Source organism: Camelus ferus, chromosome 11 (genome assembly GCF_009834535.1).
Source record: "Camelus ferus isolate YT-003-E chromosome 11, BCGSAC_Cfer_1.0, whole genome shotgun sequence".
Lineage (NCBI taxonomy): Eukaryota > Metazoa > Chordata > Mammalia > Artiodactyla > Camelidae > Camelus > Camelus ferus.
The window spans coordinates 9,996,570-10,016,646 of NC_045706.1; the positions used below are offsets into that span (position 1 = coordinate 9,996,570).

The following is a 20,077-nucleotide window of genomic DNA, read 5'->3' on the forward strand; positions in this document are numbered from 1 at the left end:
GGAAAAATAAATCTATTTTTAATACATAAAATTAGTTCCTTAAAATAAAATTTTATTCAGTCGCAATTTCTGAAATAAACAATAATAGCTAGCATTTACCAAAGGAACGATTACTAAGTTATCATACACTATGTCAAGTACTTAAGTTATTTTATCTATTAATCCTTACAACAACCCTTGTAATCCTTTAAAACACTATTTCAGAGATTGGGAGACTAAAATTTGAGCAAGATTAAAGCACATTCTGAGTCACATAGCTACAGCTTCCCCTCAAATCCTGGCCCTTAACCAGCATGGGAAACATCTTTATATGCGTAAGAAAAATACCTGTATTTTACTGGCTAATGAGATCACACAGCATTTAAGTCAAGAAAACGTATTTAAAATAAAAATCCAGCTTTTGTCCCCCAATTTTTAATGTATTCAGTGACCACAATTTTAGAATCTTTATCTCATTTTCAGAAGTAAAAAATCAAAAAGTCAAAATTTTTCATCTATAAAAATCAATGGGGGTATTTATCACATTACTGGAAACAAAGGAATCATCTTAAATGCTGAATCTCTTCTTAGGGGAAGAAACTAAAAATCATTTTTCTCTTATAAATTCAAAATTAGAAACAAGAAAGGGTGACATAAGAAGGAAAATCAATCTTCGCACATCTCCAGAAATGAGGCTTTCATGAATAGACGATTAAATAGATAAATACTGAGTAAAATAAACGAATGCTGCTGTTAGTTTTATTTCACACTTGCAACTTACCTAGGTTTCTCTTGAGTGATTAAGATTTTCACCTTATTAAGAGCCTTCTTGGCCCCTGTGGCTGCAGCCAGCTTGCTGTGAGCTGGGCTGGAGTGTGGGCTGGATATGTAAACTTTTTTCCCGGGGCCTGAGGGAGGCTTGGACGGAGAGAAATCTGAGATGAACACAATGCCCTCGCTGGTGAGCACTGTGTAGAGAGAAGCAAAACTCTGATTAAACTTTAATCAAGCTTAGCGTAGAGTTTTATCCCAGTATAATTTTGAGAGCAGAGTAATGATCATTTTAATAATATAGAACTGGCAGTGTTATGCAGTCATAACATAACAGGGATGTTCTCCAAGTTAAAGTGAAACAGGTGGTCCATTACAATTCCTCGGAGGCCTCCAAGCTCAGCATTCCAAATTAATGTTTTATATTAAAAAGATACCAGAAGGTTACTGGCAGAAAGAACAAATGTTTGTTCTTCCAATAAATTCAGTGCACGGACTTTCATTAAAAATCTTTCCTCATTATATGCCACAACTTCAAAATCCAAAGGCTTTCAGAATATAAAATTCACAGAAGAAAAAAAATCCCAGATATAAGAGTCTCTGAACACCACACTTGGCAAGTTCAAATATTTGACTTGATGATACTGATTTTTTATCATTATCATGAGCTACTCAGTCAAAATGGATTTCCTTTTTCCTCTTGAGTATCAAATTGAACCGCAGGATTTGTAAAGAGTGCTCTTTTTCTCTTTATATCTAAGTAAAGGTAAAGTGCCAACAGTGGTTTACTAAGTACAGGAAACAGAAATATTCAAGGAGGCAGCACCACATTTAGCACTACAAATTACGCTTTTTTATGACTGGAAAAATAATCCCCCTCAAAACTGGGACTGACAAATGCTAACACATATCTGATCATAAAAAATCTTATCTACCCTGGCTCCTGGCAATTAACAAGGCTGCTTTAAACACAGAGAACAAAGTATTCAAGAACTATGACAACCCCAGAACATTCAATGAGCAAATCAAAGATGTTAGGTTAACTGATGCTTTGAAACATGCAGTGCTTTCATCAACCAAATTATAGAGATGCAGTAAGTTAGCCTGAAGCCTTGTCTCCTTTTCAGGTTACAGAAGTCATCCTTCAAGTTCCTAGTCCTCATACTTCTGTGATGTCCTCACCCCCTGACTCTGCCACAAAGCCAACTGCAATTATTTATACAGCTGTGTTTCCCACTGTAATTTCCACTTGTCTGCCCTTCTCTCTCTCCATCAACGCACACATACACACACGCCTCAATAAATGTTGGTGGGTACAAGTTAGAATTCTTGAGTCATTCAAATCCAGGGGAAACATTCTTTACCATAGTTAATTCCCTTACCTCTTTCAAATTTTGATCAAATATCAAAATGACCACTTCATCTAATACAGCAACCTGCCTGCTCCCATCCCCTTCATCTTATTTTACTTTTTTATACCACTTATAACCTCTTAATATGTTGTAATTTATTAATTCATTATGTACATAGTTTACCACCTGACTCCCACTCTCTGGAACGCAAATTTTATGAAGGCAGGAATTCTTATGTGGGTTCACTGTACTCTAGGTTCCCAGAACACACCTGACTAGTAATAGCTCAAGAAATATCTGTTGGATAACTGAATGACAGTATTTTTTAAATAATTTAGTCACAAAAATATCTGTCTAAAATCTAACTTTTAGATCAGTAGCTCAAACATCAAAAGCACACTGACAAAAGAGCCTCTGCAAGAAAAAAAAACCCTTGGGCTGAGTCTGTTCCTGACATGCATCTGTTTAGGGCACTCAAATTGCACGGCATGGGTTAGAACAATTTTTTTTTTAAAGGAAGAAATAAATTTGGCCACAGACAATGAAACCCTTGACACAGGTTCTTTCGATGTTTCTAGAAGAAAATTTAATTAAGTCTGAGTTAGAATAACACAGCAACTCTCTCTGTGACTAATCTGATTCTATGCACAAGTTCCACACAATGAAGGTCTAGCTTGACAATTTAAATTTCTAACCATCAGCATACCTGCAAATGCTGTGGGTTATGATTTAGTATCTGTAGTAGGAGCTGAAGATATATGGACAAGCTGTGCTTCTCCACTGTGCTCAGTCATTTTAACAGCACAGCTGTACAATGGGAGTGTGTGCGTGTCCCACGTACACAGCATTAACCACATTACAAATACCTCAATTCATTTTCCCCAAGAAACCAGTACTCACAAGTTAAATGTGAGGGATCGAAAGGGTCAAAAGAGAAAGAAAGAATGTTATCTGCATAGCTCTTCTTCCAGAGTTTGGTGCCAGTATCTGCATTCCAGAGCACAATGTAATTTGGCGGGTGGATGGCAAGCAGTAAATCTCGGGAAGCATCTTGATTCCATAACCACTGAACATCTGTAAAGACCAGAAAAACAAAGGCAACATTCAGAAATCGCCCACTTCAAAACACTAGGCCAATGTGTCCTTGATATCTAATTGTTTTTGTGTGGGTGTGCTTTTTGGCTTTTTTTTTTTTACATAATCCTTAAAATCTTAACTCCACCCTGCTCATCAATGTTGCATATATGTGTACATGTATTGAGAGGAAAAGATAATTTTATATAAAGATTAGCTGTCTGGACATTAGAATCTCAAGGTCAAAATTTCCAAGTAATCTGAAATAGTACTTCAAAGAAAAAAAAAAGGCAATTTGCACTATTCATTAATTAAAACTTTATGTCAAAGATTGTCCTAGCCAAGATCAATGTCAGACTCTCTGAATGTTTTTGTGGAATTAGAGACTTTGTAGAATTGCCTGTCTGTTCACAACAAACAGGACGAAGATCTAGTTCAATAGTGTAGTAAGTACTCAATAAATGGTTTTTAAATAGTCATTTAAAAGATTCACTCAGTCAAGAGAACCACTCAGTCAAGGCCTAAAGTCTAAAGAGTCCAAGGAATACTGTGTTGATCACAGGTCAGTAACTCAGGCAGGCAAACAAACGATCTATATGGAAATGCGAACACAACTGTGATTATCTCTATTAATGGAAAGTAAGTACTGAGGGTTAATTCAAAATAGCAGTTTGGCCAAGTTTACTTACATGCGGCTTAGATTTCCAAGACTGTTTACAGCAGCTTAATTTTTCTCATCATGCTCAACTGAGGGCAATGTTGAAATTAAAGCATTTTACCAAAGAACAAATCAACCAAGATTTGAGGCAATAAGCCCAGAAGCGTGCTGATAAGGAACAGAAAGCCAGATCTGGATCAGCAGAACAGGCTAAACACAATCAAGAGATGGCTGACAAGGGATGAAATTAAATGAAAGGGGGGAACGAGCCAAACGACTCTAACAGCAAGTGTACTAGCACAGACACTGAGCAGACAGACTCCTCACCCTGAATGGGCTTTGCGTGCTCCTGGATCTCACACTGAGCCACTCCTGCTGCCACATCCCAAATGATGATCTTTCCATTGACATCAGCAGAAGCTAAGCGCAAGGAATATGGCGAGCCAATGTTATGGTGATAATTTTCCCTGGCCCATTTAACCTAGTAACAAGAAGAAATCAAATCAAGTAAATACCTGCACTGGATGAATCTAAACATAATTTTCATAAAACATACAAAAATAGGAAACTAGCTTCCAACTTGAAAGTCAGGCATTTTTATTATTTATACTTTTTAAGAGTTGTAACTAAAATATTTTTGAAAACATCATAATGTTCCTTTAGAATATGAAAAATGAGGCACAGCTTTAATACTGCAGGAAGTTCAGATAAAACTCCAGAATACCATTTTCTAAAATGGTATGATCATTGAGGTACCACTTGATCATAGTAATGACCATAAAATCTAATTCTGACACAACATCTTAAATCCTAAACTGCTAAGCAGAACTTTTTCTGCGTCCTATTCTTCTAATTTAAAGGAGACAACTTAGAGCTACAAAAACCTTACAAACGGAAAAACAGGAGAAAACACAAGCAAACAAAAACTCTGGCTGTCCCTCTTTCATAAAATTGGAAATAAATATTAACAGTTTTTTTTCTCTAAAAAACAAATCTATGCATTATGTTTCTAGCAATATCATTAAGAATAGTTTTTAAAAAAAAAAATAATAAACACAAGAATCCCAGCATGAATCAGGTTAATTCCTCAGCATCAATCGCTGACACAGTAAGGGATAAAACACAGTCCTCACCCTGAGCCAAGGCCTCCCCTGGCCACTTTCCTGGCCACCACTTCTCTTCTCCTCGAGCTCAGCATCCTACTTGCTTACTTCAAAGCATCTTCCACACAACACTTTGTAATCACTTTATTTATTTTGTTTTGACCCACCACCAACCAATGAACTGTAAGCTCCACAGGGCAGGATCACATGGTCCTTGTTCACATTTCTACTCCTAGACCTTAACACAGTGCTGCACACAGCTGGTGCTCAACAAGTATGTGTTTAGTAAATGAACTGAAGCCACAGACTCTTCAAACAGATACATATGTAAACATATGTACACACACACAAGTATATATAAGTAAACACACTCAAAAAAAATGCTATGTTAGGGAAGCATTTCCAACAGTGTTCATGAAAAAGATGGAAACAAAAAGTTTTTCCAAACTTCAGTCTTAATAAGCCTTAAGTTTAAAAGATTCACTCAGTCAAGAATTTTTTTAATGAAATGTGTCTATGCATATGCGTATGTATATATGTTTGTGTGTGTATATATATTTACTTTACATATGTGAGAATATATGCATACTGTCGCTCCCCATTATTTGCAGACTCTGTATTTGTGAATTTGTCTACTCACTAAAATTTATTTGTGATTTTATTTGAAAAATCAGTGTTTGCAGTGCTTCTGCAGTCATTCATGGACACGTGCAGAGTGGTGAAAAATCTGAGTCCCTCAACATACAAGTGCATTCCAGATGTGGGTGAGCGAGGCGATCTTGTTTTCAGTTCTCATCATTTTTGAAGGTATTTAGTCAGTACCACACTTTTCTGCATTTTTGTGCTTCTTGCTGATGACTTCACTGTTTACAGTGGTCCCCAAGCACAGGGCTGAAGTGCTGCCTAGTGTTCCTAAGTGCAAGAAGTTGTGATGTGTCCTTCAGAAAAAAACATGTGAAGTGAGCTCTGTTCAGACATGAGTTACAGTGCTGTCAGCCATGAGTTCAATGACGATGAATCAGTAATGCATATTAAACAAGATGTCTGTTAACAGAAACACATATAAAACAAGATTATGTACCAATCAGTTGATGAAAATATTGTGACTAGAGGCTCACACGAACATAACCATGTATTTCCCCGAGGGGCAGTCAATGTTGAAGTATTCGCTAATCAGTGTTTGCAACAACTTTACAGAATAAAACTACCACAGGTAAGAATTACTGTTGTGTGTGTGTGTGTGTGTGTGTGTATTTATACATATGTATATGAACACAGTACTTGAATTCTATTTTTGTAAACCTCAAGCACTGTATATATTAAAAAAAAAATCACCTAAACACAGCATAATCAAACTGCTGAAAATCATAGGTAAGGAGACAATCTCGAAGGCAGCCAGATGAGAAAAGATACACTATATACAGAGAAACAAAGGCAAAAATTTCTCATCAAAAGTTACCCAACCTGGAGGATAGCTGAGTGATATCTTTAAAGTACTACAAGGAGAAAAAAACTGGTGAAATACTTTCTCAGACAAATAAAAGCTGAGAGAATCACCCAATATCAGACACGGGCCTTAAAGACTTAAAGGAAATTCTTCAGGCAAAAGGAATATTACACCGGACTGAAACACAGATCTACACAAAGACATGCAAACGCCAAAAATGCCAAAAAGACAAAATGAAGGGGAGAGAAAATGTATTTCCCCCCCCAAAATCCCTACAACCTAACATCAGATTTGACGGTGAAAGACTGAAAGCTTTCCTCCCAGGCTCAGGAACAAGGCAAGAACACCCTCCCTCCACTCCTATTCTCTGTAGTAAAGGGCCCAGTCAGTGCAACAGGACAAGAAAAAGAAAGAAAAGACATACACATTTTCAGTGAAAAACTCAAACTGTCACTATCTGCAGACACCATGATTGTCTATGTAACAAAAAGTCACCCAAATTACTAAATCTGATGAGTTTAGCAAGATCACAAGATATATTTCGTTATTAAAAAAAAACTGTATTTTTCCCTACTTCAAATTATATATAAAAATTAATTCAAATGGATCTGGAACCTATATGTAAGGGCTAAAACGGGACCGTTCTTAGAAGAAAACAAAAATGTAAACCTCCTTGACACTGGGAAAAGCAATGGTTCTTGGATACAGCAACAAAAGAAAAAATAAGTTTTACTACATCAAAATTTAAAACTTTTGTGTTTCATAGAACACTATCAAAAAAGTGAAAGATAACTCAGAATGAAAGAAAATATTTGTCAACCATGCATCTGATAAGGGACTTATATAGAATACACAAAGAACTCTCACAACTCAATAATTTAAAAAAAATAATTTTAAAATGGGCAAAGGAATGAACAGACATCTCTCAAAGAAGATCTACAAATGGCCAATGAAAAGATGCTATGCATCATTAACCATCAGGGAAATGCAAACCAAAACCACAGTGAGAGCCACTTCATACCCACTATGATGGCTGCAATCAAAAGGACATGTAATAACAAGCATTGTTGAGGATGAGGAGAAACTGGAATCCTCATACATTGCTACAGGAATGTAAAATGGTGCAGCCTCTTTGGAAAACGGTCTGGCAGTTTCTCAAAAAGTTAAACACAGAGTACTGTCTGAGTCAGCAATTCTATTCCCAGGCATACACCCAAGAGAAATGAAAATATAGGTCCACACAAACTGTGCATAAATGTTCATAGCAGCATTATTTGTAATACCTAAAATGCTGGAAATACCAAAATGTCAATAAATGTTGTATTTCATACAATGGAATATTATTCAGCAATAAAAAGGAACAGAGGACTGACATATGCTACAACATGGATGAATCAAGAAAACATGCTAGGTGAAAGAAACCAGGCACAAAAGGCCACATATTGTATCATCTCATTTATATGAAATTTCCAGAATAGACAAATCTACAGGACAGAAAGTAGATCAGTGGTTGCCTAGGGATGAAAGGCATGGGGAAAAGGGGTTGGGGGGGTTGCAGGGTTTTTTGGGGGTGTTATGAAACTCATTGTGGTGATGCTACACAACTCTGAATAAACTAAAAACCATAGAATTGTATGCTTTAAATGGTTGAATTTTATGGTATGAATATCTCAATAAAGCTGTTAACAACAACAAAAAAGACCCCAAATCTCTAGCTCTAATCATAACCTCTCCTAAAATTTCGGATCAGTATAATTCAGTTGCCCCAGGCGTCTCACACTCTGCATGTTGAAACGTAAATTCACTGACTTCATACACACTCACCTTATCAAAGAAACACTGTCATCCGAGAAACTCGAGTCATTCTATTCTGACTCTTCCTTAAAATTGTTGATTATAAAGGTTTCAAGTTGACCTCTCAAACAGCTCCTAAATATGACTCCTTCATGCCTCTGCTTTATTCAGGCCTTTAGAATTTCCTGCCAAAATCACTGCAAAAGTCTCCTAAATGATCCCACTGCCTTGTCTTGCCTTTTTCCAACAGATCCTCCACTACTGTCAGAGTGAGTTTTTCTAAAATGCAAATACGATCATATCAATCTCCTACTTAAAAATCTAAATTTCTGCATAACCTGATAAAGCTTTCAGGGAAGGTGAATTTCTCGGGCGGCCCTCTCATCACTCCTACGCATGTATCTCATCTTTTAGGCATCCTCACACCCTGCTTCCCTTTGTGTATATTCTCCCTTTTTCCTGCAGTGCTCCTCCCTGAATTTTTCACTTAGCCAACTACTATTTACCAGTCCCTAAAATGAAAAGACGTCCGTGACCCTCCTCCAGTCCCTACAATTAGGTGATCTGTAGCTCCTCTGTCTTCCCAACGCACACTTCGCAAGTCTCACTTTTAACACACTGTGTTTGTGTGTTTTCTTTCTTTCTCACTAGAAAATGAATTGCTTGAGGACTTTCATCTCTATACCCTTGGCACATGTCAGGTGCTCAATATTAATGAATGAATGAGTAGTCCAATATGTGGTAAGATTAGTGTTTTCCATCAGTTTTAAAACGACCTAAGAACTAGCGTTTAACAGCTCATCCTGACGTGACATTAAGTGATATACATGGAAATACTAGTCTGCCCCAAATAAATTATCATATTTAGAACCTATTCAACATTTGTCCATATGACTTAATGAGATTCTAGTGATACCTAAAACTTTAGAATAGACAATATGTAACAAGTCAAAGTGGGGTCTGACTTACCTTGACAACATCAGCTTTATGTTTTTCTAAAACTTGAAGAGTTTGAGCAGTACTGGAATCAATCACTACCACAAGCGAATGACATCCATAAGCAATTAAACCTTGCCAGCCCCTAACAAAACAGTGTTAAAATTTAAGTTAAAAAGCAAAGCAAAACAACTTCTCTCTCACCAAGAGCCACCCTAAATAAGTGATAAATCTGATACGCACCAACATTTAGTACAATTATTATCTAAGACCAAAGGCCAGTAATTTACATTGTACCATTTATACAAAAGGTCTAGCTAAGCTTAAAAAAAGCTTTTTGAAATCCATTTTTCTTTTGGAGATACATATATAAATGTATATATACTGAAAGATATGCATGTCGAGCCGTGAAGATGTATAAAGCAACTCGGGTCGACTATTTGCCTTTGTGAGCATACGCCGCCTTGTCTCACTCAACTTGGAATACTTAGCAACCACAAAGTGCCTGGGATCATGAGCCAGAGTATTTGTGATTAGCCCCGGTCCTTCCAACCAGGCAAAAAGACACACACTGAACAAGAGGTTTCAGTTCTCTTGCCAACATTCCCAGCAGACAAAGCTACAGAATTTTGCTTCTTACCTATTATTAACTTTCAGAGCTGCAGTGTCATTTTATAGTGAAAGGAGAAAGGTGAAATGAAGGGTCAGTGAGAGCACAGGCGCCTGGCATAGGGTCTGGCACATTGGTGAATGCAGATGAAAGAGGAAACAGAATGGGGAAGAGAACGTAGTCAGAGGAACTGGCGACGGGTAGAAGCCCCGAGACTGGAGGAGAGGTGAAGAAAACGGAATGGGATGGTGGGGAAGGAGGTGCGGGGAAAAGAGAAGCAGAGATGGGAGAACGAAGGTAAATATAATCACACAGGGCAAGTTCCCACATCGCATTTACTACTTTCACAGCAACAACAAAAATTCAGCATTAAAATGAACATCTCTAAATGTGAAGGCGGCACCCAGTCTCGGCGAGGCCAACCTAAGCAGTGGGTGAAACCTCTTGTTCTTTCCCCTTCCCCTCACAAACTCCTGGCCGAGCCTGGCGGCCTCAAAGCCCGGCGCCCTCACCAGTCCACCGCCGCCTTGTTGTGGGCGTTGAGGGCCCCAGTGAGGGTGCGCGCCGACACCTTAAAATTCACCATATAGGGAAACATCGCCGCGGCTAAACCCGGCCCTCGGCTGCGACCCTCAACCAGGAAGCGGCCGCCGCTGCGCTTCCGTTCCAAACAGTCCGAGTGGCTCCGCGGGCGCCGCACTTTGGTTCCGCCGTGTCAGAGGTTCCACTGCCCCCGGATTCCTCCACCGTCACATTCCGAACATGCCTGTGTTCCGCCTGAGTCAGGGTTCCGCTACGGTGCTGGTTCTGCAGCTCTGCGTAGGACCGGGCTGTGCCTTGAAGGAGGTGGTTCTGCCTCCAGTTACGCATGTCCTCTTCAGATTGGGACTGCTTGGACCTCTGTGCCACTGCTGGAAAAGGAGAAAAGCAAAGGCTAAAAATTCCAACTAGCCTTTCTGCCTTGGATCAGTTAACTTAGGGCAAATCCCAATGGCAGGCACTGTTGTAGGCGTCGGGGGTGTTGTGATGAAGAAGGCACAAAGTCTCCGTCCTCGTGGAGCTTATAGAATAAATGAATGAACGGGATTAATTGGATGAATGGAGACAACGAATGAGATGACTAGCCAGAATATTAAAATTTTTTAAATTTGGAGAAAGTTCCATTTCTGGTCTTGGAAAGACTTTTTTAAAGTAGTATTACACCTGAGGCCAAGTGCCGCTTTACCTGTTTGCTTGTTGGACTAGCTTTCATTTTTCAATATCTCCTCTGCTGCTCTCCTTCAAGGCAGACTCAATCCCTCCCTCCTCTGTGCTCCACACTTTGTTAATCCTTTACTATAGCACTTGACGCAATGATTTCTTTACAACAATGATTTTTGCATACGTCTGTTTCTCCCCCAAAACACTATTAGTTCCTTGATCAACGAAAGGGACACAATAATGGTCATTTTGTCATCACAGGTCTTTGTGCTCACCTTATCACTCCTATAAAACAGCTTTCTCAAAGATTACCTCCAATAGCCTTTTACTTGTTAAAGTTAATGAACACGTTTTGGCTTTTAGTTGTTCTCTGGCATCTACACACTGTGGCTGTTTCCCTCCCCTTCCCTTGCACTCTTACCTTCCCTGCCCCTCACCATTCCCTACTGATGATGCTTTTGGGGCTACAAGAGATGCCCATAACCAGAGATCTAAATGTATCACTCTCTCCCTTACTAAAAATTATTGATGCCTTTTGTGACAGAGGTTGCTAATTGGTTCCCCAAATTCATTCTCTCCTTCTTTCATGGAAACATAACCACAATTTGTTTCTGGACACATTGTCACTCCATTGAATGAATAAGTGTATCACAGCTTCCCTTACAACGAGGTCAGGCCACAATGCTAAATTCTGGCCAATGAGGTGTAAATGGAAGTGTTGTGTAGTGACCTCTGAGAAATCACTCTTCTCTGCTGTTCTTCTGTGCTATTTCAATATTTATACCCTATGTTATTGTTATCTGCAGGTATGTTTGTCTAGCAGGGGAGATAAACACATTTATAGGCAACTGTGATATTGGGGAATAAATACACTCAGATTTACAACAAAATTCCTCCCATTCTGCAGGTAGCAGTGTGAATTTTGAACCCCTTGGCTGAATAAATATATCCAATCAAGTCAAAGAATTAAGTGGTTTAATTGCCAAACTCAAATAGATAGTAGTGGCCTGGTTGTGACCTGATTTTGGCAAGGAGCAGGAATATAATTCTGGTACTAAAACATTGTGTGTAAGGACAGGGTACATGCCTAGGAATAATGAAATTATTAGTCAAAGGGAAAATTTATGAATTTTTTGAAATTTAATTTGCATATTTTACTATTTGTGTAGCTTTTATTTGTATTTTTGTTTTAATTTATTTCACTTGAGGAGGCAGATAATTGGCAACTTCAGGCACATTATTAGTCCTGCTCAATTCCTGACCTTCACACTTGTCCAAATGTCTCCTGGCACCAAGTGCATCTATGTGCACAGGTCAGTGGATCCATGCACTGTATGTGATCCTTTAAATGTTTTTTAAAATGCACTTCTGTTACCAATACGGGGTATCATTTGTTGGGGATTTAACTATATGCTAGGCAGTGAGCTAAGGACTTTCCATGTGAGCTAAGCCTTTTCCATTCTTTAATCTTCACACTGGATTTCCTTCATCTGGTCCTAGGGGTCATGGAAGGTTAGCATCAGTAATAGAAGGGCATTTGTTGTGACTTTGGGCAGATTACTTGCATTCATTAAGCTCCTTTTCTCCCTCTATTATTTAGAGGGAGGGAAGTAACTATCCTTGGATGATTGAAAGCATTGCATTAGATAATATATTAAAAGAGCCTAACCCGGCACTTAAGCACCTTATAATTTACTGACAGAGCTGGGACATAAATCTAGGCCTTTTGTTTTTAATGACAGCACTGGCCCCTCTACATTATATCACCTTGAATCTGAAGAAAGATCTTCCCTCTCTAAGGTGCATCCTGCAAGAGAAGTAATGAGGATTTGGGTAAAAGTGGAGTTGAGCTTGCTATGTCACCAGGTTAACAAAACCACAGCAACCAGCTTTAAAACCTGAGCTTTAAAGGATCATGACAGTGAACACATCAGGTAGGGTGTGGGAAATTGCAGTCCTGGATGGACCGTGATGACCTTGGAGGGGATAACTCGGTGCTTTCTAAAAGGCCAGGCTGTCCTCACACATAGCCAAGGACACAGGCTGCTGGAGCCGCCAGGCAGGCCCCAACCTGTGCTCTATTGGCCATGCTGCACTCGCATCATGCTTCTGTGAGCAGATGTTGCTTGGAGCTCGCATCCCATGGCCTCAGGGGTCAGCTTTTAAAGGAGAGGGGCTGCAGCTTGTGTATCTTTCAGGATAACAATGCCTCTTGTCTCTTCCAGGCCTGGCTCCCATGAGCCTCCCTTCTCAGGCTCTGTGTTCACTCAAACTCTTCTCCTGACAACTGCTCACTCAGCCTCCTGCTAACTCTAGCGTCAATACTTACCAAGACATTTACTGCATTTGTTAGGTTAATTTCCTTATAACATTGGTAATTTAAATTGGTCAGTTCTGTCTTATTTAAACAAAAACATCTGAATTCCAAACCAACCCTGTTTTGCTGGTGGTGAGTATCACCAATCCCATGTTCTGGATGAAGGAACTCAACCTCAGAAATGAGAAGTGACTTAACCTGAGATCATTCTTCTGGCCAGTGACAGAGGTGAACTTCCATGCTGCTGGTTTTCTCAGTCCCAAGCCAGGGCTCTGTCCAGGGTACAGAGCTGCTCTCATGTGAGATTTAGGAGTGGTCGTGAAATTGTCACAGGGGGTGAAATGGGGACCAGGAGTGCACATTTTGTGCAGTCAGTACAGTTTAAAGGAAAGGTTTCTACATGGGAGGCACAATCAGCAGCTGAGTGAGGGATGGGCTGAATGCGAGGCGGTCCTGGATTGACAGTCTAGACTTGGCATCCACTTATCTTTCCTTCGGTTTTTCCTTCAACACCTTCCACCCAATCCTTACTTCCTTGTGAATGATCATCAGTTCAATTTATTATCTGGCTACTCTCATTACTGATCTCTTTTTATGTCTCTACAAGTTATGGGTAATTATTACAGTACTGTAGATCAGTCACCGCACTTTATGACCTGGTAATTGAGGTTTATTGGACTAAAGGATGTTTCTGAGAAAAGCAGTCCTGATGAAATGGATTTCTCACGAGAAAGTCATGTGAGGAATGTGCTTCTCTTCCTTGTGTTGCTGGAAACAGAGAGGGCTTTGTGGTTGGACAGACAGGCAGACAGGAGTCCTGCTCTGTCACAGCCAACTCCTAGCCCTGTGACTTTGGGTAAGTTTGCATGTAAGGTTCTCCTGCGTGATAGTTGTCCTGGGTATGAAGATCAAGGAGCCAGATCAGCACCCATTCTGGCTCTTTCTTTCCAGTTCATCCACGTAATGGACCTGCCTGCAAATCTCATTCCTGGGGCTACCTACATTGTGTCAGTGTGAGTTTATCCAGTTATTGGCTGTTTTTAAAGGAAAAAAAAAACTAGAGGACTTCCTTATTTGATTTCTTCATCAGAATTTTATTAGTCCAAATAACCAATGTCTTAATATTGTGCTCATGGAATAGCATCTCATAAATTAGATTAACCTAACAAGGTTGTATCTGGTGTGCAATCATGATTTCATGGGAAGAATTGATTCTATTGATTTCTCATTCTTAACGAGCTTAGACTTCAGTAGAAATAGATTGTGAGACACTCTAACAGGCTTAAGGATTTTACAATGTTGTCAATTTTTCACAGAATCCTCCAACTGTTGCAGTTAAAAACAAATGCCAATTTGCTAGTGTTATTTTTGATCTCTGAGTGTCATACTAGTGTTTGTACTCAGGGTAGATGACTGACTTGTGATTCAAAGTCTGCCCTATGTGTGTGAGCAGACTGAATCAAAGCCTTGTGTGTGGACAGACTGAATCACGAGGCTTAGAAGCCAGCATAAGACAAGGGAGGGACCTATACTGAAAGTGTTTATTCAGGAGCATCTGGTTTTAAGCTTTTGAAGTGTGAAGAACAATATCACAAATTTTTTAAAGAGAAAAATGTATTCATAAGCTTTATTTGCTATTGTAATTATTTTTATATTTACGCATTTTCTCCCAGTCCTCGTCCAAATGAAGATGTTTTATACAGTTGCATAATTCACATAAATTTTGTTAATCTTTTTCTTTGAAACTTCTATATCATAATTGTACTTATAATACTTATATAGTCATCATAATTAGCATTTGAACAATTTCACAATATTTCATAGAGTGGATATACAATAACTTATTTAGTTTTTCCATGATTGCCTGATATTTAATGTATTTCCACTTCTTAATATGAACATAAAGCTACAGTAAATATCTCCATACTTATGATTGGCTTTAATTCTACATCATTTCCTTAAAATAATTCACAGGAGTAAGTATAAGCGTCTTTTTTTTTTGTCTATTAAAAATTGTCTAAATTAAAAAATAAATAAGTGCTTATTGTAGAAAATATGGAAGTTTAGAAAAGTATAAATATAAAAAATTAATTATATAATCACTGGCAAGATTGTTTTTTTAAGTAACTAAATATTTCTTCCTTAAAAAACATAAATATATGTTATTTTTAATAAATTGAGGTCATACTATAAGAAATTACTTTTACTCTCCTCTTTCCTACTCAATGATCAGATGTAATCATTTGCAAATATTTTCCTAATTTATTATGCCCTTTTTTGTGAATTTTTTGAAATACAGAAATTTAACATTTTTGATGGAATAAAATGTACTGCCCAGTGTATGCCCTTTTCATACAGTGAAAGCATGTCTTCCCTTGCTTGACTGTCAGACTATGATTTGACAACACAATGTTCTGTATTTGTCATAGCACGTCTGTCTCTAGGCCAGGTGTCAGTCCCAGAAGCTAAAGAAAAGGAAACCTTTCTGAAGTCCCCAGGTGATTCCAAATTGAGCTGGGCCAGGTGCCAGGCCTGGGAGGTGTCATCCCTCCTTCCTGCTCATCTTCCTCCTCTCACTGGCCTATTCTGGTTCCCATGGAGATGTTGGTTGCAGCAGGAACTGTCTCCCAGACTCTACATTCACTATCTATATGGCCTCTGGGGAGCCGGGATTCCAGCCTCACCTTGCCTTTCCTGGTCCCTTGTGTGTCACTGAGCTCAACACCTGGGAGCCTGATCCAGATGGCTGGAGACACCGCCAGACCCACGCATCTGCCTCAAGACAGACCTAGCAGGTGGTCACCAAACAAGCAGACTACTGAGAATTCGGCTCCTACCTTTGAAGGATGCTCTTTCTGAGGGTGAGGTTAATGCCCCAGGGATTCCAGCCAAATTAATTAGGAAAATCAGACCTGACTTTGTTAGGTGCCAAGCTTCTCACATCTATCTCATTTGCATGAAGGGTTTCAACAGAAAGTAGAGAAGGAAAAGTCATTAATCTTCCTCATGGCAGAATGTAGTGGATATAAAAGTTAATTCTCTGTAGAATATGAGCTTAAGTTTCACTTAAGATATTTTAAGGGGAAAATGACTAGGATCCTCGCATAATTATAGAAAGGGGCATTTTGTAAAACTCGATGAGCTGAATAACAGTGCTACTGATTGAGAAGCAGTACACTAAATGGAAATTTGTATTTCTGAGGATATATTTCTTTATACTCTCAAATACAAAAAAAAAAAAAATACAAATGTATAGAAAATGTTCTTTCCTACCACAACTTGCCATGCGGTAAAATGGCAGTGATATTAAAACGTTCTTATTCTGAGTCTTGCCTTTCCTAGCCAAGTGCTCTCTGGGACTCTGGAAGCAGAGGATGTGAGTTACTGCTGAAGGCCGGAACAGAAAGGGCCAGTGGAGCAGCCATTACCAAAGACATTTATGGTGTCTATGATTGAGGAATCCATTGGTTCTCTGCTTTACTTAGCCCATAATCACAGTCTTTATATGGTAATACATTCACATCAGGACTACACTAGTATTGCAGAATTTGCATTAGGACTCATTAATCTACACCAGGAGGTGGGAGGTGCCTTAATATGGACTTAAGTGATTCAAGGAATCGATGATAACACAACATCAATTTTTAAACTGTGGAGAAATTGTCCAGCCCTGAACAGTGCCTATTCCTCTAAAACAGAGTGTGCCAGGCACAGTAAAAATTTCCTTTTTGCTCTGAAAACTCCACAGGGGTTCCTAATGGCCCCCTGGATCAAATCTATCCTCCTGGAAAACCAGGCTCTCCCCTGACTACAGCCCTTCCCTTCCTGCCCCTACTCATCCATCCTCATTCAATGTCACACATGTTCACAGAGCACCTGTTAGAGATGGTGCTGCAGGCCTGACTGGAGTCCATCTGTCCATCCTTGGATTACTGGGGATACAGCAGTGAAGTAGGCAGACCACAAGGCAGGCTTCGTGGACCTCACCATCACCCAGGATAATGCCTCTTTTCTCCCACTGCTGGGCCTTTGTTTATGCCACGTCCTCTACCTGGAATTCCCTTTTGTCTTTCTTTGACTGGCTCTTCCTCCTCCTTTAAAACTCAGATCTGCTGTCCTCTTCTCTGCCAGGTCTTCCTAGAATCTCCAGCTTCAAGGCTAAATACCATAGCTTCTACACAGTCATATTTTTTTCTTTTAAAGTGTATTTTCTGTGTTCTTCTGATTTTATAAATAGCATATGTTCTTGAATGAAATACTGCTAAATAATGTATCACTGAAATATTGGTAAATACAAAAATGTACAAAAGAGGAAAAAATCAGTATTCATCCCATCTGAAGATAACCATTGCATTTATATTATTTTTATAGTGTCTACTAAGATGCCGTCCCTTCTCCAGACCTCTTGGGGATGTATATTTATGTCTCAGACATCGTGTGCCTTCTTCTGCCTCACTCTATGCCTGCCATGTGGTAGACCCTCAATACACATTTGCTGAATGGAGCCAGATTAATTCACTTAAATGCTTTTATTGATACAAGAAGAAGAAAGAAAAATGGCCAAATTAAGCATTTTATTTGGGGTATTAGAAAAGAAGTATAAATTCCTGCTGTCAAATAGTGGGATAGCAAGACAGAGGGTAGCAAAAGAGAGAGGAATTAATAAATCAAAGCACCCTTCTTTTGAAAACAACAACAACAAATGGATCAATTACCCTCTTGCAAATCTTAAAAAAAAAAAACAGCATGAAAAAGCACAAACAATATTAGAATCAGGAAGGAGTTTATAAGAATGGAAGCATTTAAGAAATTTTAAAGTACCATATATACTTATGTATTACAAATTGAAAATGCTAAATGGGATGGATGGTTTTCCTAAAACAAAAAAGAAATTGACACCACAAGCTGCTCTACACTTTGCTATGAGCAGGATTAGGGTGGAGTGATTGAGAATGTAGGTTTTGGAGGCAGGCAGACCTGTGTTTGATGTTCTGATCTACCACTAGTTTCATGGCCTTGAGTAAATTACATCCTCTTTTTGAACCTAAATGTACTCATCTGCAATGGTGAGAAAAATACTTACTAACAGTGTTGTAGGAATTGGATGTTCTTCTGATACTGCTTGGCACGTATTGAGCCTTAAGAAAGTGAAAATTAGCCCCTCTGGTCATCAGATTGTCAAGTTCCTAACAGAAGAGAAGCACTGTTTCTGATGGCACAGGGACAAGGCCACGCAGACAATGCTTCTATATGAGGCTGAACTCGGGCAGCAGAAATGACTAAGGGCCCCTTCCAAGTGATGGCTGCTTTCTTATCAGTGCTGTACCCCCTATCTTCATTCCTCCAGCCTCCTGAACAAAGTGTGTTGAGATACTGGATCAGGGAACTGACCCAGCGTCTTGGCAACATCCAATCCAGAACTAGCCCCTGCTTCCGTGCGCTCTCTTCAGAACCATCCAGCACGAGCCCAAATCCTTGCAACTCCCTCCTACTGCGATGCCCCACACTTCAAGGCTCAGAGATCGCTGAACAAGTTGAACAATACCGTGCCCCCACCTCCAGATTCTTTTGCCCACTGGAGTGTGACCAGCTTTGCTCTAGTCAGTATACTAGGCGCCGAGATTTTGCCAGATGGGACTTTGCCGCGCCGCACCAGGGGTCCACGAGGCAAGCCCAGCAAGAGTTCTCAGGACAACGTGAGCAACTTGCCCATCCTGCCTCTCCTGATGTGGGCTACTACTGTTTATTGTAGACTGAACAATATTATCTTAGTCAGTCTGCACTGCTGTGCCAAAAATATCATAAATTGGGTGGCTTCATCAGCAAACATTTATTTCTTCCAGTTCTGAGGCTGGGAAGTATAAGCTCAAAGCATGGTAGATCCATTGTTTGGTGAAGTCCCGCCTCCTAGATCATAGAACAGCCACCTTCTCACTACATGATCCCAAGGATGAAAGCAAAGGGAGAGACAGCAAACCCTCTTGTGTCTCTTCTTTTAAGGGCACTAATCCCACTCATGAGGGCTCCACCCTCATGACCTACTTACCTCCCAAAGGGCCCAACACATTGGGAGTTAAGATTCCCACACATGAATTTTGAAGGGATACAAACATTCCATCCATAACAGACATAGAGGTGGGAGTTGAAGAGTTAAACTAGAAAGATGCTTTGTGTTGACACTGTGACCTGAAAAGGAAAGTGGGCTATTCAAACTTTTAGTTACTTAACATTAACTAAACACATGCCTGCCTGCCATGTATGTCCCCTGTGTCGTGACTAACAGAGCTCAGACTTGATTCAGCTATGCACCCCTTGCCGAATGATCCGTGTACTTCAGGAGAAGCTGACTTGGCCACCCTTGGCTCTAGGCTTGGGCCTGACTGGTCCACACGAGGTCCCTTCCTCTTTAGCAGGGGTTGGTTCAGGAATTGACGTGAAATATGCTTCTGGCTAATGAAATATGAGAAGTGTTTTGCTGGAAATTTCTGGGAGCGTTCTTCCTTGCTCCTCTAAAAGGCTCTAGGAAGCAGCCCCCCCTTCCTCCTGCTGGATGTGAACAAGTGTGAATACAGCCCTGGCTGCTGCCAAAGCCACCCTATGACCAAGAGGAAAACCCGTTTTAGGATGCAGTTGACCTTGGCCATCACAGCAGAGTCACAGAAAGAACCCGGGTAGCAATTATATCATGAGCCTGATATCAACCACCCCAAAGCCTTCCCTATCTTTGCACTTCCTCCTGTGTAAGCAGTTTAATCCAGTTTGAGTTCGTTTTCTGTTACAGCAGCCTAAAGCACCTAAATTGGCGTGTTTTGACACTGGAAATAATACACACTCTA

The 20,077-nt window shown here is 39.7% G+C and overlaps 1 protein-coding gene across 3 annotated transcripts in view; it reads right to left on the minus strand.

The window, feature by feature from the left end:
• WDR11 (WD repeat domain 11) overlaps positions 1-10,399 on the minus strand; it is a 48,291-nt gene extending 37,892 nt beyond the window's left edge. For 2 of the 3 annotated variants that reach the window (XM_006192916.3, XM_014566235.2), the window contains exons 1-5: positions 10,237-10,397; positions 9,148-9,259; positions 4,162-4,315; positions 3,003-3,176; positions 761-947 (exon numbers count right to left, since the gene is read on the minus strand). In XM_006192916.3, coding sequence (XP_006192978.1) covers positions 761-947; positions 3,003-3,176; positions 4,162-4,315; positions 9,148-9,259; positions 10,237-10,322 — 713 coding nt within the window. In that variant the 5' untranslated portion in view covers positions 10,323-10,397. Of the gene's footprint in view, positions 1-760; positions 948-3,002; positions 3,177-4,161; positions 4,316-9,147; positions 9,260-10,236 lie in introns of all 3 variants that reach the window. The other variant, XR_004323755.1, reaches the window with a different exon arrangement.
• Between the last annotated feature and the right edge of the window lie 9,678 nt (positions 10,400-20,077).